The sequence below is a fragment of the Nothobranchius furzeri genome, chromosome 1, assembly GCF_043380555.1.
Source record: "Nothobranchius furzeri strain GRZ-AD chromosome 1, NfurGRZ-RIMD1, whole genome shotgun sequence".
Classification (NCBI taxonomy): domain Eukaryota; kingdom Metazoa; phylum Chordata; class Actinopteri; order Cyprinodontiformes; family Nothobranchiidae; genus Nothobranchius; species Nothobranchius furzeri.
The window spans coordinates 53,221,341-53,239,076 of record NC_091741.1 but is presented as its reverse complement, the minus strand read 5'-3'; the positions used below and the strand labels follow the sequence as shown (position 1 = coordinate 53,239,076).

The window sequence follows — 17,736 nt, the reverse complement described above, 5'->3', positions numbered from 1 at the left end:
ACATATACTCAGGCAACCAGATTTTACTTTGCATACCTTAATCTTAAAATAATAATTATAATAAAGAAGTTAGAGTGAATGCAGAATACAAAAGTTGGTCGGTTTGCACATATTCTTTATATTATAAACCCGAAGCTTTAAGCAGTGAAGGCACCATTTTAAAAAGGAATGTTGGAAGATATAATTGTTTGTTTAAAGTGATCGACAAAGCTTCAAAAACAGCTACATACCATAAACCACATGAAAACTTAAATAAAAAGACATAAAAGCATAATAAAATGACCTGCCTGTTATTGAGTAGGGTTGTTCAGAGTACACAGGTGTGATAAATTATGCTTTCTGATACTCATAACATCACGTGCTGGCATATATTCCTAAAAAAAGTGAGATCAGCTAAATCCTAAAAGTGCTTCTGGCGCGTTTCTATCCTGAACAGGTGAATGTGGAATAAAACAGGAATGTGGTGAAGCTTTCACTATAAATATAAATTAAAAAAGGATGGAAACATGATCTGTGAGAGGAAGAGGACTGGTTTCACCCACCGCTCTGGAATGTGGAAGCTTTTGGTCCGCTCTGTCGCCACGTGGAGGACAAACATCTTAAACTTAATCACTTTTGTCATCTTGGAAAGATCTTTTACAAGCTAAATGTTCAAATTTCACAGCATTTTTTAACATAGAAAATTCTTTGTGCAAAGGCACGATACTTGGAAACCCAACGACAGGGTCTCTCAGTGGGGTTTTTTATTTGGGATCCTTATTTGGTTTTTAAGAGGCAAAAAAATAAAATACAAATAAAAATAAAAAATGAAGGAAAAATTGTCCTGGTCCCCAACTACGGTGGCTCCTTGAGGGCATTAGTGTCCCATACCTATAAAAGACACAAGACAAGTCTATTAGCTGCTTTGCTGCGATCAGAAGAAGACACGCTAAGGACCTCATGAACAAACAGATTTCAAAAGGTAACATCCAAAATAACCATTAAATGTTAAGTTTCCTCCTAGGGTTAAAAAACATTGCCTCCTCAGTCCCTGACAAACATCCCATAATAAATGTACTTGAAATACTCCAATAATTTGATATCCTCATTCAAATTGAACATGACAGATTATTTTAACTTGAAATAATGATAAACTATTCAAGATAACTTGTTTTTAATTGCTTAAATCAATATGTTATGCCATCCATCCATTTTCATCCGCTTATCCGGAGTCGGGTAGCGGGGGCAATAGCCTAAGTCGAGAGGCCCAGACTTCCCTCTCCCCAGCCCCTTGGGCCAGCTCCTCCGGGATAATCCCAAGGCGTTCCCTGGCCAGGTGAGAGACATAGTCCCTCCACAGTGTCCTGGGTCTACCTTTAGGCCTCCTCCTGGTTGGACGTGCCCAGAAAACCTCACCAGGGAGGCGTCCAGGAGGCATCCTGACCAGATGTCCGAGCCACCTCAACTGGTTCCTCTCGATCATAACAATATGTTATGATCAGGTAAAAAGTCATTTCAAACATGCAGTATATTGATTAGCAAATATTTCGTTAAGAGTGAGAGTTAATATTTTGGATAATTGTTTAAACTTGGAATAAAAGTGAAATGGAATTCATGAAGTCAGAAATTTACTGTTTATTCTAGATATGCGGTGTCAGATTTAGTTTTACTTTGATTTACAAGAATTAAATGATACAAATCCACAATCTACTCAATAAATGTTAAAATCAGAGCTGAAAAAGATGACACATTATTATCATGTTAACTAATTTATCACCTAATGCCAAAAAAACATTTTACAGTGCATTAACGCGTTGTTATTTTTGTTTTGAAATTCTGATGCGTTCTGGCTCTGAACATACAGATGGCTTTATAAGGCTATAAATCGAATGAGCATCGTTCTGCTTTAAGTTATGAGATAGTTGTGGGCGGGAATAAAACTGGTGCAGCTCTCAAATGAACCAGAGTTAAAAAGAACCGTAGAACGTTACAGATCCTTTACCTGGATAATTTTGTACAAAATCTATTCAGGACAGCGGGATTGATAAAATAAGACACTACATCCTCCTTGCCTGCTGGCAGTGTTCAAAGGGATTGGTGGTGTGGCAGCTTTGCTTCGGTCAGTGAGCCTCACCCCGGTTTCCCACTGGAAGCATCAGCGGCGCAAAACGGCAGCGGAACGGTTTACTCGCGAACTTCAAAGTGGTCCATTTCACCCTGGGAGAGTCTTGGCTGCGGTACGGCATCCTCATGCTTCCTCACTGTGCTCTTCGCTGGACTCGCAAGATCATTTTATCTCTTCCGGCTCTTGAAGAGTACAGACGCTGTTTTCTCCTCTCCCCCTCTCTTATCCTAAGGCTCTTTGTCCTGTCTTGTGTGCACGGCGCTTCTGCACTTTTTGCTGGAAACTGGAAATGATTAAAAATGGATCTGGTCAGCTGGTCACTCAACGCAATTGACAAAATTTTTTCAACGATGAGAACGGGAGAAGGGGCTCCCGGATGCTCCTCTGGGACAGAGCCAGCTGGGTATATCATGGACTCCTGGAAACAGTGGAACCTGATATGCCTCTCTCAACTGTCTGTAGAGGATTCTGAAGATGTCTGGATATTCGTGGTTTTGGTGTCAGGATTCCTGCTGTTTGGCCTGAGCGGTTACCTGGCTTACCGAAAAATTAACGAGCTTTCGAGGAATACTGGCTCAATCCCGGAGCTCGGATGGAATAAACCGTGCTGTGACGCACAAACTCACATAATTGTCGAGATGAGTCGTAAGCTTGGAACCGTAAGCTTGGAACTTTGGCTGAGATTCAGGCTCTGGCACAGAAGGTGGATTCCATCAAGGACAGAGTTGTGGACGGATCAGCATGGATTGGGATATATTAATTACGCCATTATTGGATCTAGAGGGGTTGATGACCAACAGAACTCTAAAGCAGAGAGGAAATTATCTCTGTCTGTCCCCAAAACAATCCTAATCTGAATCTGGTGCCCTTGAGCCTGTGAGGCTGAAGTAAAAACTCCCCCCTCAGAAGAAATGTGGAATGCTGCCGTCGCTAGGCAACTCTTTCTCCCTCCCCCAGCCCGGGCGGGACTGTGACCGGTGAAGGCCGTGGAACCGTATCTAGGAGTCACTGTGCGCTCCAATCCATTAATCTCCCTCCCCTGTCCAAACGGAGTTGATAAGCGCTGCTCCACGCGGCTGCACGCACCGAAGTGAGGAGAGTCCCAACCCTACCTCCCCATCTAGTGGACACTTATGTTGTGTAATGTCTGAAGTGTGTGCATATCTGTCTGAGGTGTTTTTTTGCATAGCAAAGCTACCCTCTTGGGTGAGAGTAACTCTGAAGTGCCTTTTTTCCCCTCCCCCCGACTCTATCCTCATATAAACCCTCTTGATCTATTACGGTAGAGCGACTCGGGTTGCGAATGACCACAGTCACCAATTCTTGTCATGTATGTATGTACAGTATGTATGTATGTCTGATCTCAGAATTGTGTGTACTGAAACTCTAATTTCCCTCTGGGATTAATAAAGTACTATTGAATTGAATAAGATCCTTCAAGACTTCAAAGGTCAAGGTTTGTTTATGAAATCCGCCATTGGACAAAACAGAAGGAAATTAGGTTTGGTATCATTGTTTGAGGTCATATATGATGTTGTTCCTCTCCACTGCCAGGACTGAAGCCATGAAAAACACACTGTTGCACTTCTGGAACGATACTGGCAGCAAATAAGCCGTTGGGTCACAGAAAATTACTGGGGATTTTACACTGAAACAGTGTGTGACTTCCTGTCTAGCCTTATGTTAACTGCGGAAATTGACGTGTCCCAGAAGCGGCTTGTGGCAAAAACAGAACCCGATCCTATCTTTAGCGGTGCAGCGTGCTGCCTCTGGGACGCGCCTGAAAATCGCGGCTTGTTTGAAACACTCCATAGACTATAATGGACTATATTTGAAGCAGTGACATCCCGCTGCTGTTCCGTGCCACTGCTGTTCTGCTGCCGGTCAGCGCCGCTGCTGCTGCCGTTCCGCGCTGCTGATGCTTTCATTTCATTTTGAATGACGGACTGTAGAGTAAAGCGCTTGGAGTCCTCTGAAAACCTACACAAATGTAGGCTAGAAAACCTTTGTAATTGTTTTAGGATGTGGCAATACTAAACATGCATTTGAAAAAAAAAAAGTAAGACTGTATATGAATGCATTAGAAACACGAAAAAGTTCATTTTAAGATATTTTGGTCTGGGGGGCCAGAAAGAGGAGGCTCGTGGGCCACTGATCTAGAAAAATGCAAACATCTACAGTGACTGATTAGATGAAACAAGGCCTTCATGCTCTTAAAAATGTTAAAAAGAGTAAAGAAAACAGTAGGTAAGCATTGCATGCAGAAGTTAAAAAGTTACAATTAGGTCTTGATTGACAAGTGATAAATAGGTGTAAAGTGGGGAGCAGGGCCCTCATGTCTGTGCTTTCACCTTGGGCCCCAAAAAGTCTATATTCACCTCTAGCTATAAGCCTGCAGACAGGTGTGGGTTAATGACTCTTCTGACACATGGAAGTCAAACTGAAGCAACAAACACCACTACACTCAAATATTTCATGAATAAAGGCGGTCAGTGGTTTTAATGAGTTAAGAAAGCATTGGTGTGAGTCCGCTAACGTCTATGTGTCAAATGTCTCCAAAGTCCTGTAGCCAACTCTGGGTGAGCAATCCCAAATCTGTACAAATCCTCCGTCATCCTCTGAATCGGACTGAGATGGCTCCCTAATCTCCAACATACCAGCTATTAATGTGACAAACCAGCCTGGCAGGAGCTCCGCAGCTGACAATCATCGGGTGGAGAGCAACAAAAGTGGAGCTAAACAGCTCGAGTGGCGTCACAATGGCTGCCGAGTACATTTATAGAGGCAGTGTGCGTGTGGATTGTGTTGTGCCGAGCACGGATTGAGCAGCACATTACACTGACATGAACGGAATCTATCAAGGCCAAACTTCTTGACTGGCTGCCTAGGGGAGAAGGATTTTAAAATAGCAGCAATGTTTAGGTGGCATCCTGAAACACTGGAGCCAAACGGCATGCTGGCTGTGGTCGAGCCAGTTCCTGGTTCAGGAACACATGAAGGTCATGCCTCCTCTCTGCCTGAGAGGAAGTTAATTATCCAAGTTACTTAGATTAGGAGCTGTTTTAGTTCAAGGGTGAAGATGATTCTGCGGAATGGCTCCAAGCTTAGAGGAAGAGACTCAAGAGATGGATGACATTTTAACTTCATTAAAGAAATTAGAGGAACTAAAGAGGCTCACGATGAACTTTAACATGGGAACCATATTACTAGTTAGCAATTGCTAAAGGGCAAACCTACTGTTAATGTGTGGATAGCATTTGCTGCTGATTCTTTGAATGATCTGAATTTATTCTATAAAAAGAAAAAAAAGGTAAATATGTTAGAAGACATTTTTGAATAAAAAAAGATCCACTAAAAATACACAGCCCCAACAGAAGGCTTTGTAGCAAATAGTGAGACTATAAATGATTTGTAAATGACAGAAAACCAACAATTAAACCAAGTAAATATGTGGAAAAAATAAAATAAAATAAAAAAACAATGTTTTTAAAACATTTGATTGAAAATACACACACTTTAGGTATGCTAGCAAACAGATGAAAAAGCTATAGTTACAATTAGCATGCAGCTAACCTTGAACTAGTACTTTTATGTTAGAGTAATTTGTAAATTAGAAAAAAAATCTGCCAAAAAATATGCTGGAAACACTTTTAAGACTTTTAAAAATATACAGTCAGGAAGAAAAACAAATAGTTATTTTTTTAAAACTATAGTAATTTGTACAGCGCTTTGAGTTGCACTCATATGAAAAGTACTTGATAAATAAAGTTTGATCTGATTAGAATTAACATGTAGGTAGCAGCGGTAGCTGATTCTTTAATGTTTCAATGACTTATGTTACCAAAAAGTTCAACATTTTACATGAAGCTAATGTATTTCTGTTGATACACTGATGTTTGAACTGTGAACCACAAATAAAAGTAGCATTATTAGCACTCTGAGTCAAAAATTGCCAGTTCTATCCCAGCAAATCAAGCATGCTGCTGCTAAACTAACATTAGTTTATTTATTTAGAATTCCTGAATCATGTATTCTTAGTCTGGTTTTGCCAGTAATAAAACTAACAAGCTTAAAAAACAAGTTTAGGCTAATTTTAGCTCAAAATGTAGACAACACAGTGGAATTGAAGGCAGTACAAACTTGGTTTTCAGTTGCATTGAGATGCATTAATGAAAAGTTACATTTTACTGACTTATTATATGTTTTATTAATTTGGGGATTTATAGGAAAGGAACTAAGAGCCACTCCTGGTCCTTTGCTCAATTTTGCCCATGTGTGGTCAAAGCCAAGGATTAAAACTCACCATTAGCGACTGATTTGGTCTCCCCTCTGCCTGCCATCTGAATCGAACAAAAACAGGTGTTAAAGTGATGCTAAATGGTTAGCAAACATACCTGAACTAAGGTACATTTTTACCACCTGCCTTCCATGACATCTCAGAAAGGCATGATTAGCTAACTGCTACTTGTCATTTTTTAACCTGGTTTTCAGAGTAAGCTGTGGTCTGGTGTTAGCAGACAGTTAGAGCAAATGACAGGACATCTTTGTAATATTATTTCAGAACCAAAACAAAAAAAGTGCTGAAAGAGGTAGATATGACATAGCCGTTCATGAAAAAAGTGAAAGCATATATAAAGCTAAATAATTAGCAAACCTGACACTTGATTTTAACAGATGCATCTTTAACTTAACTTGTAAAATGACACAATGCAAGATCTGTTTATGTTTCTGCCACGCAAAATTTGGCAAGTTTTAATTCCAACCAATCTGTGTACATTTGAGGAAAAAGACTGATGATTATTAGCCTAGTGAACTAGACCAAATTCTTGCTTTGCAAAGTCTAGGCATGCTCCATTGGAACGTCCGCAGCTCCTACCAGGACTCTGGCTGGCCAATCACAGCTCTCTAGAGGGGTTTCAAACACATTAAGAGCTGTGATTGGTCCATAATGGTGGGCCAATCATAGTGCTCTATCTGCTTAGTGAACAAATCACAGAGCTTTATCCGCTTTGTGGGCCAATCAGGGCACTCTATATGCCTGGTGGGTGGGATGATGCAACAGAGTGAAACAAGAGTATGTCACGTTCATTGTCCAGTGGAATGCGGAGATCATTTGAAAGACAACGGTAGAACCCGCCCCACAACCGAGAGCCGTCAATGGAGCGTGGCCAGACTAAATAATACATTTATTTAGTCTGGCTTGCCAGGCTAGATGATTATGGCTCACAGGCACATTAATAATAATAATAATAATAATAATAATAATAATAATACATTTTATTGTAATGCGCTTTATATTTTTGCAATCTCAAAGTGTTACAAAGTGTATAGAATGTACTTAGCAAAAGGCTTTCCCAAAAAAATACGGAGTTTGTTGTTGCAAATCGGAGTACGATTTGTCAGGAATGTGAGAAGTTCCTTCAAATAGGAAGGAGCATGACCATAAATGCACTGATAAGAGAACAGAGAAACTTTGTATTCAATTCTGAATGAAACTGGGAGCCAATGAAGATCTTTCAAAGCGGGGGTGATGTGCTCATACGTGCAAACCCTCATCAGTGCACCATCACATTATAAATATCTCATTTTGAACTTAACCTCTTAGATAATTATAGGGAGCCTAAGTTACTTCCGCATCATGGGTCCCCAGAAGAACAAAACAATGAATGCAAGTCAATGTGGCTAAAAACGCTATTTTCTACTTCTGCTTGTTTTGTGCCATGGATTTCACATATGATGTCTGTGAATTTTAAAAACGCATTTTGATACCAAGAACGAGCTTATTTTCGAACAAGGTGAAACAATATTTTAGGTTTTGTGTGAAAATAAGTCCAGGACTACAAATGCGCTTCACGAAAGTGACGTCATCAAACCAGACACGGAGAAAACTGAGGGAAAATGGCTGTAAGTTCAGCAAACTTCCCACAGGAGGAAAGAACCAGCAATCTGTTCATTTGCTAAGTAGCAACTACTTTGCGGCGATGAGATTATGTGGTAATGTGACGTGCTCATTTCTGGTGTGTAGTCATGCTAATTACAAACTTTTACAAGCTGATAAATGTCAAAGTACGTGACTGGTGTGATCGAAACACCCATCAATACTTTTAGTTTAAATTGCAGTACAACATATGAGCGATCCAGGGCGTAAGGCAAAGCAGATTAGAAAATAGAGTGGTAAACAGAGTTTGTTTACATTCGCTTACATTGCTGCAGAAGTTACCTGCCAACAAAGCGAGAAAATCCTAGCTCTCTGATTGGCTAAGACAGCATCTGCTGCATTTTAAAGTTGTACAAACTATTGCAGCTGGTGGACCCATTCAAAGTCTCTTCAGGAACCTTCCTAGTTGTTATTATTATTACTATTATTGCAAATTAAATATGCAGCCATGTCCAAACAAAGCAGAACAGAATGCAGCTGTGCCGGTGACAGAGAGCGTGAGGTCATTGTGTGAGTAAATGGAGATGAGTTACTCTTTTACCTCTCCAGGATTATTCCAGACTGAATGTCGAGGTCAACTAGCTATGAGAGTTCTTTAAAACAAAAACAAACACAAGTGATTGTTACTCTGACTTCTGCCACAGCTGGGTCAAAATAACATGAGACTCTTAGCTCTTCGTCCTTGTGTCTTTATGAAAACATTCTCCTGACTGAAACCAGGGGCGAGAGAACGCCTTCCAAGACCACAAACCACTTTGGCGTGGTTAAAACTTCATTTGGACATATTTTCTGGTGTTGTAATGCTCACTAGAACGTTTTCCGATCTGGTCCTCTAATCCCCACCCCTATGTTTCCAGACAGTGAAGGAGTTAAGATCAATACCTTTGTTGGAGTGGCGCCTTTGTTTTCCCAGAGGCTCCTTTTGTTGGTGACATCAACAGGTTTCAGGTCCTGTGAGAGCGGATCAAAGTGCTCCTGAACATACTCACTTGTTTCATTTCATTTTTTATTTTGAATATTCAGACTCAAAGATCAAAAAATTCCTATAATTTATACTCTGAAAAACGCTTTGATTGCAATAAATGGTCTCCTTGATTCCAGCAGAAAAGAGCAACAGGGAGTTTGAGACTTCCAGCAACTGGGCGTGTGACCACTAGGCGGCGACAGATGTGCTATATCTAACTTTTAACACATTTTTTGATCAAAAAATGTCAAACTATTTAAAATAAGATATATTAAGATAACGCTGCAGATAAAAAAAAGTTCCTTTTATGAAGTAAATCATCTAATAGAGCCCAGTCCTCCCAACATCACCAACTTTACTTTGTTTGAGGAGATCTGGTTCTGATTATTCTGGTAATGGTTACATGACTTAACCCACTTTAAAACAGTGACTTTGGTCCAGATTACAGGAATTTCATGAAAAATGTTTAAAACTAAGCCCCTATGAGCTGGTTGGTAAAGTAACTGTATTTCCTGGCAGCAGCAGAAATCGTTGCCATGACATCGACCTACCGCTGGCCTTCCTCCTGACGTCTTGCCACTCTCTGGGGTTTTGTTCAGCCAGTCATTGATGCGGCCTGCCACGCCCGTCTTTATCACAGCTGCTTCCTGTTTGGATGGAGCCAAAGGTCATCAGAACAAGAAGTGTTTCGAGGTTGAGCTGGCTAACTTATCTATTTCCTACCTTAAACGCACTCCCTCCTCCCCCTGGAGAGCCAAACACGTTGCCTCTCTCCCACATGCTCTTGATATTTCGCACATCAGTGACCGCGGGAAGATCTGCAACGACGGCACGAGGAGATCGAGACTCTTTGTTTTCTCTCTGTGGGAACAAACATAGAAATGGGCTAACTGTTAACACAACCCCTCCGCACCCTGAACATCTGATGTGATGCTAACCTGAGCAGCTGAGGTGTACTGCTCCAGCCGGTTGTCGATCTTGGACACCACAGGGGTATGAGCCACCTTCACCGAGCTGCTGGAGAGAAACGGGCGGGTGAGGAATTTATACAGCGGCAGCTTTATTAGGCACACCACTTACAACTAATCCACCCAGCTACTGATGCTACTGTGAGCAGGATGATGCACCATATCACGGACATGTTGGATCTTACCTTCTCTGAGCCGACTTGTTCAGAAACTCTGCTCTCTCCCCAATCTGGAAAAAAACAAACAAAAAAATAAACAAAGTTAGCTGGAAAAATGGCCACAGTGTTGCTTTTCTTCTTCTCTTTCTTCTTCTTGTGTAACTTCATCAATACTCTTTTTTTCTGACATTTTAGTTTAATTTAATATCAGGTCTGTTGCAAATGATTGCTTTATCTACGTGCAAAAACACTACGCACACTAGGAAAAACACGACAGTGCACAAGCAAAAGCAAGAAAAAACACAGCAAGCTCTTTCTAAAGTCTGTGGGAATCTCAGAGGATTATTTATGATGAATGACATAAGGCTTTAAAAGGGGGCAATGCTCCTCAAACATAGAACCAAAATCCCTTTAGGCAGACTAAAAACAGGGCAGAGCTTGCTATCTGACTGCTACCAAATGTGGGAGTTCCCAGAATACTCTTGGACAGGAAATTCCCCGTTCTCAGACGTGTTTTAAAGAGCTGCAGCAGTGAGTGATCCTGTTAACCCTAATCTTTTCCCTGCAGCCCGTCCTTCATCCATATCTATAAGGGTGTTGCTGCTGTAAGGCTACTAAGAGCTTATTCCTGGCACATGTTTCTGTTTTAATGTAACAGGAAAAGACGCTATTGTAAAGCAAAAAAAGTCTGTTGGTAAAAAGGAGATGAAGACAAAAAAATGGTGTATTCTCATTTTTTAAAAATTGAAATCCGAAATGAAATAGATCAATTTCTTAGGGAATTATGAAAAACTATAAAAAGTACAGTGCAAAATTTTTAGGCAGATGTGAAAATGTTTTAAACAAATAACACTTACAAAAATGCCTGGATCAGCATAGACAAGTCTGCTGCAACTGAGTGGCAGCCAGGATTTGGAGTCTTATTTCCTGAACATGGACATCTCTCCTCTGACTGGAGAACAGCAAAACTACTCTCCCACTCACTCTGTTTGCCCTGCAACATTGATGTTTTATCTCAACAAATGACACAAGCCTGGAGGAGCTTCTACCATGTGGTTGAGTTGCTAATGCTAGCAGTTAGCTTCTTCTAGCCAAGATGTTCTCTGCTATTTCCTGGACGCTAAAACAACAACAGCCTTCCCACTAAAAAGATCAAAACATATCCTTTAAATACCAATAAAAAATCTGTTTGGATTATACTTGAGGTTGATCTATCAGGTTTGAGACATATATATATATATATATAAACGCAAACACAACACGCACACACACACAGGTACGTACAGTGAACAGGACGACGTAGTAAAGCTGTGTCTGTGAGGTGGAGAACAGTGTTAGAGGCTTCTACTAAAAACAAAACAGTGGATTCTGCTCTGGTCTGGGTTTCCTGTCAGAGCAGAGCCTTTAGGTTCTTTGGACTGACGGGACGATAACAACAACAACAACTGAATGCCCTGAGATAGATGCCCTTCTCTGGCTGCCCTTTCGGAAGAAAAATATATTGGAATATAATGTAAAATATATAGTAATATATTGAACAATATAATCCAATATAGAGACATCTGATGACTCATTCTAAAATATATCCAAAGTTACATGAACACCAAATATCTGAATATATGTGAGAATATACGTCATACCGTCATACACATACAAATGTGTGTACATTTATACATACATATATATTTATATGAGAGAGAGGTATAGCATTTGGAGACGGGTTAAAATATATATATATATATATTAAAGAATAAACAGTCAGATGTAATCATGTATATGTGGAGATATAGGCCATATACAGTAAGAAATTACATAACATGAAAAATTGCCCATTTAATCAATTGTAATAAATGAAAGATATGACAAAATGTATCTGTATGCAAAGTATTATACTATCACATATCTATATGTAACATATAATTTTATGTAAATCGTAATATATGAAAAACAGCACTTATGTACCATTACATATATTGCAATTTATTATAAAGATATATAATTAAATATGTATGACAATATATTTAGTGGTATATTATTTCTTATATGATGGGTCACTTACACAAATATATAATAATAATAATAATAATAATAATAATAATAATAATAATAATAATGCATTGAACTTATATAGCGCTTTTCAAGACACCCAAAGACACTTTCACACACTCTCACATTCACACACTGCTAGTGATGGTAAGCTACTTGTAGCCACAGCCGGCCTGGGGAGGTCTGACAGAGGCGAGGCTGCCATTTGACGCCGTAGGCCCATCTGACCACCACTAAGACAGGCAAGTTGGGTGAAGTGTCTTGCCCAAGGACACAACAGCAGGATACCCCTGGCGGGAGCTGGAATTGAGCCCATGACCCTCCGATCATGAGGCAACCCGCTCTACCACCTGAGCTACTGCTGCCCCAATAATTATGCAATATATTCACCAATATAAGAAAAGCAACAATTCCTTATGTATTATTACATATATTGCTATATATTTTGCTGGTATATCAGTAAATATATATGACAATATATCCCACAATACATTTCAGTGGTATATTATTCCTTATATGATGGGTCACTTACGTAAATATATAACGGAATATATTCGCCAATTTATGAAACACGGCAATTCCTTATATATTACTACATATATGGCTATATCTTATGCTGGTATATTGTATAATATATTTCTGACGCCTCAGATTTCCCTACATTTTTGCGTCCAAATATTGCTTATCAATATATGGTTACATATATTTGTCTTGCATAAGGGTGAACACCCACCCACCACCCAATGTCAGTGTGTGTGAAACTTAAAACTCTCTTCCAGATGTTTCTACACATCACTCACTTCATCAACGCTGTCCTGATGTGAGAGCACCACTGCATCTCACACAGCTCTGCAAGAGAGGAGCTCATTGGCCTTTTCCGACGGCATAACTCAGTGTGACTCTGGAGGGTGCGGTTCGATCTGGCTGCCTTTTCCAACGCCACGGTTCGGTATTTTCTCCCTGCTTTCCCTTTACTTTTTAGTCCCAGCTTTGTTGTTGTTCAAGGCCTGACCCGAGCCGGCATCGTGACAGTCGGCCGCTGATTGGCTAGGGGGCGGAGTCACTGTTTCCTCCAGAGCTTTGGCTGCTGCCTCGGTGCCTGCAGCTATTTCCTGGTTCAATCTGACAAAAAGCCTTAAAAACGAGCAGAATGTTGTGTTTCTGTGTAGCGTACAGGTCACTTCACACTGTTTATTGATGACCTCATGCTACTTTGTCTTGCGTAAAGATTGCGCGCCCCCTTTCCCCTGTGGGACCCTTGGGGAGAACAAGCTAACACTACGCAGAAAGGCTGCAGCGAGCATCACCCTGCAGTCCTGGCTCAAACAGTTGGTGACAAATGGCGAGAACTCTCCAGGGAGTTCCCAAAATGTCTCAAAACACCAAAAGAGGATTCTTAATTTTCTGTCAGGAGTTACAGCACCTTTTGAATTTATTCCGAGTCCTGAATTTCCATTACTATTCACAGGTCCTGCTAACTGAGACCGGCATTTTGGACAGTCACCCATTTCGTGAGTCTTGCATAAACTGATTGTAAAAAAAAACAAGCAGATGTCAATGAAGCTAGGCGGCGGGACTTTAACGCAGGTCCGGAGCGCGCACCGTGACCCTCCAAACCAAAAGGAAGCTACAGAGGGATCCTGGACTAATGGGAGATGAGCGTGGTGGAAAAAATGCTGTTATAATAAAGACTGAAGGCTAGAATCACCTCTGCAGCAGGTCAAAGGTCAAGAAGATAGACTACCTTAAGAGAGGAGCCTCGAGGGCTGACACACTTGAAGGGCTTGCCCTCTTCATCCACGGTGTCCTCTGCCTTCTGTCGCTTCTCAGCGGCCTCTGCTCTTCTTCTCTCGATTTCCTCCTTCATCTTCCTCTTCTCCTCCTGAGGGAGAAAGTTATCGCTCGCCATCAGAGCAGGTTAGTGACCGCTTCCATCCCTCTGAGTATATTCTTATTTACAGTTGTCGCCTGCCTTTGAACAAGTACAAGACTCCAACCAGCTAATAGACCCCATCAGACAATGGCGGGTGCTTGGCAGCGTGTCAGCGCTCTGCAGCTTTCTTGTCCTGGTTAATTAGTCTCTCCATATCGGAGGGCCATGTTTTAATTACTAACCAAAAGGCCTCATTAACATCACACCGGAGCAGGAGAGCAGCGGCGGACAGCGAGAGACAGGCCGCCGCGGTCTGAGCCAACATCAACAAAGGCAGCGAGCCCCGTCAGAGTCAGGGCCTCAGAGGAAATGGCGCCTCTGTTCAGGAGGAGGCCATCATGTTTGAGAGGAGACGCGACAAACGTGAGTTACAGGTGGGGCTCAGAGCACCGTGAGACAACGTCAAAGAGCGACGAGCTAAATCAAGATACTCACCTCCTCCTTGGCTCTCCGCTCGTCCTCCTCTTGCTTCCGCAGCCTCTCCTCCTCCTCCAGCACCTTCCTCCTCCCCTCCCTCTTCTTCTTCAGCTCCTCCAGCTCAACCTCGGCTTCCTGCTGCTTCTGCCTCATCCTCTCGAACTCCTCACTCTCGGCGTCGTCACGGCGACGCTTAAGCACCTCCAGCTTGCGTTCGGCCTCCAAGCGGGCGTCATCATCCAGCTCGTCGCTTGCCGACACTTCGGGGGAGCGCAGGCTGCCGCGGCTGACACACACACACACACACACACACACACACACACACACACACACACACACACACACACACACACACACACAGAGCTCAACATTTGATCTGTGCTAAATATTTAAACACACTTTCAGCTCCAGTGACATCAAAGGATTAACTTCATCGTGACAACGAAAACGACAGAACTTTTAGATCTGCTGTAAATGAAAACATTAACAAATGACAGCATGATGAATCGTCCCCAGAATAAAACAAATTAGATTTTTAAATAATTCTGAGTTAGAAGCTGATCTAAATCACAAGAGCCTCTGGCAGCTATTGGGTCCCATAGCTGGTCCTTTAAGAGCTCACTATGGGGGTTTTTCTCCAGCAGTTGATGGCAGACTTGAAAAGATGATTAATTGTTTGTTTTTGGTCCTAAATATGAGTTTGTAAGTCATTTAGCTTCTGGTCTGAGGACCTTCAGAGCTTCACCAATGCAGGCTGGTGTGGAGAGCTTCCAGTGAGTGGAGGATACAGCTTTAAACAAGTTCTTCATCTACCTAGAGGTTACTGGATATCCAGCTGGACCTCCATTCTCTGGACCACCTGAACTCTCGAGGTACAAGACTGAGACGTTCCCTAACATCTGAAGAATCAGGAAAACTCTTGGAAGGAGAAAAACTTAAAATAGAAGAACCAGGAGGCCATTTCGCCCTCTGGAGGGAGGATCAGGTGAGCCATGTGCACTAACTACATCACTAACCTACTAACCCACTCAGTCGATCACTAACCAGCCTTGGTGAAGCTCTGACTTTAGCTTATTTCCTCTGAGTAGAGAAGCTGATCAGGTAAGAAGCAGGAAGTTTCTTTGCCCAGCAGGTCTGTTCAGGTAATTAGTCTTTGAAGAAAGTTGGGCAAAAGCTTAAAGTTCAAGCAAGATTAGGAAGCGTGATCTCAGACGTCTGCCCTCTCATCCTGGAGTGTTCCTGCATACCTGGGGGTCCTCTCTGGTTTCCTGTGCTGTTTGGGAGCCTCCTCCTCCTGCTGGTGCAGACCTCCATTATGCTTCCTCCGATCCTCCCTGAACTCACTCACCTGTCGACATAAGCAAAAGGACAAACACAGCAACAGTCAGAAAGGATGGAGAGGCAGTCTGGACTCCATCATGTGACCAGACAACACGTTGAATCAGGAAAAACAAAAGAGAGGAAAGAGAGGACGTCACATCCCACTGCCCCCATCCATCCCATAACCTCTGATTTATAGTTTATAAATACAGACTCAATTAAAACTGAAATCCATGATTATATCGGTTTAATGAAGCAAAGGTCTGACATGGCACTAATAATAATAATAGTAATTATATATATATATATAATGTATATATAAAATCTGGTATATAAAATAATTTAAGAGAAGAAAAAAAAGTCACAACAAATTAAGTAATTATTTTTATAATAAAAATGTAAATTAAATATGTATGGTTGAACACCGCTGTGTTAGCTTTAATTTTAATCTCACAGTGTGAAACTTCACAGATTTGGTTACCGTGGCAACCATTAAAAACCAATACGGGTCTGTTGGGTTGAACAGCAACCGGTGTTCGGTGGATCACGAGTCGGTGGGGGGTGGGGGGAGTGAGGTGACGGTGGAGGATCAGCAGCAACACTCTGTGACCACACGGTGAAGCAAACCCGTTTCCATCCAACCACACCTCATCAAACCTCGGCTCAGTGGTGTGAGTCACACAGCAGACACGAGGCTTCTGGGTAATTTCAGCATCTAAATGGAACTTATGAAGTAAGTTAAAGTTAGGTTTATTTCCTGATTTAACTGTCTAAATCTCCTCAGTGGAGACCCTGAAGTTACCCAGGTGGTTGATTGAGTAGCCGTGCACCACACCTCTACTCGCACTCTTACCGCAGGTCTGAAACCACAGAAGCTCAGATACCTCAACATCTTCTCCAGAGTCATTTCTCAGTAACTTGTTCTCTGATGGGTTATCTACACTCTCATCCTCTGGTACCTCTTCATTCTCCCCGGATGCTACTGCATCCTCCTCAGCCTCTGAATTAGCTGACTCAGCCTGATTTGACCAATCACTGACTACCGAGTGAGCTTGTTCCTCAGCGAGTTCCTACAAAGAGAGGATCACACTGGTTCTCTCACATCTGACTGGAGAAGCTAAAGTGTGAGACGGACCGGGAGATCGTACCTTCTCCTTCTCTTTGGGCTCCTCAGGTGATGCCTGCAGACACAGGATGTGCATCAGTCACTAATCATCATTAATCAGCTTTAACAACAAGAACAGAAGTTGATCGGACAAACCATCTCTCTGTAGTTAGACCTTCTCAGAGATTTCTGCTCCTCTTCCTCTTCTCTCTCCGGAGCAGTCTCCTCCTCTTCCTCCTGCTCCTCCTCTTTAGGCTCCTCTCGCTTCATGCTCACAGTGTTCTCCTCGTCCTGGTCGTCACGGTATCGACCTCTGCGCCAGGAGGAGGACCTCTCCTCCGCCTCTGTATTGTTCTTCTCAACAGTGAAGCCATCGCTCCCCTCAGAGGTAGCAGGGTCCAGCTGCTTCTGCCTTTCTAGCGCCTCCTTCAGGCGTCGCTGCCGTCTCTCTTCCCGTTTGGCCATGCGGTCCTGCAGGGCCTGATCGTCGTCTTCTCCGCCGCCGCTGCTCACAGACACGGATTCCATCACACTGAGGAGGTGACAAAAGAGACAAAATAATAAACGATTATAGTCTGCAGGACGAAAACCTCAAGAACACAGCATTAGGGCTTACTGTTGGTCCAGTGTCTTTCTACATGTGCTGTCCTTCAGCCTCACCCAAACCAGCATGACAAGACCCTAAAGTCTGACAAACATTATCCTTCGATCCACACAATCAACAATGGCCGTGTCTCAGCACAATGCCCTGGCTGTCTGAGCAGCCCAGGATGTGTCTCTGAG

General features: G+C 42.1%; 1 protein-coding gene across 6 annotated transcripts in view; it reads right to left on the bottom strand.

The window, feature by feature from the left end:
* Window positions 1-726: 726 nt before the first annotated feature.
* Window positions 727-17,736, bottom strand: part of cald1a (caldesmon 1a) — a 75,171-nt gene continuing 58,161 nt past the window's right edge. The window contains exons 4-17 of one of the 6 annotated variants that reach the window (XR_001574151.3): window positions 17,110-17,485; window positions 16,997-17,029; window positions 16,808-16,918; window positions 15,776-15,876; window positions 14,547-14,814; window positions 13,923-14,060; window positions 10,160-10,203; window positions 9,945-10,023; window positions 9,730-9,867; window positions 9,558-9,653; window positions 8,925-8,993; window positions 8,584-8,635; window positions 6,408-6,444; window positions 727-870 (exon numbers count right to left, since the gene is read on the bottom strand). Coding sequence is in view for 5 of the 6 variants with exons in the window: in XM_070549038.1 (XP_070405139.1) it covers window positions 8,850-8,993; window positions 9,558-9,653; window positions 9,730-9,867; window positions 9,945-10,023; window positions 10,160-10,203; window positions 13,923-14,060; window positions 14,547-14,814; window positions 15,776-15,876; window positions 16,808-16,918; window positions 16,997-17,029; window positions 17,110-17,485 (1,528 nt within the window). In the remaining variant the exon portion in view is untranslated. Of the gene's footprint in view, window positions 871-6,407; window positions 6,445-8,583; window positions 8,636-8,699; window positions 8,994-9,557; window positions 9,654-9,729; window positions 9,868-9,944; window positions 10,024-10,159; window positions 10,204-13,922; window positions 14,061-14,546; window positions 14,815-15,775; window positions 15,877-16,807; window positions 16,919-16,996; window positions 17,030-17,109; window positions 17,486-17,736 lie in introns of those variants that run through there. The other 5 variants (XM_015974715.3, XM_015974716.3, XM_070549038.1 and 2 more) reach the window with 5 other exon arrangements.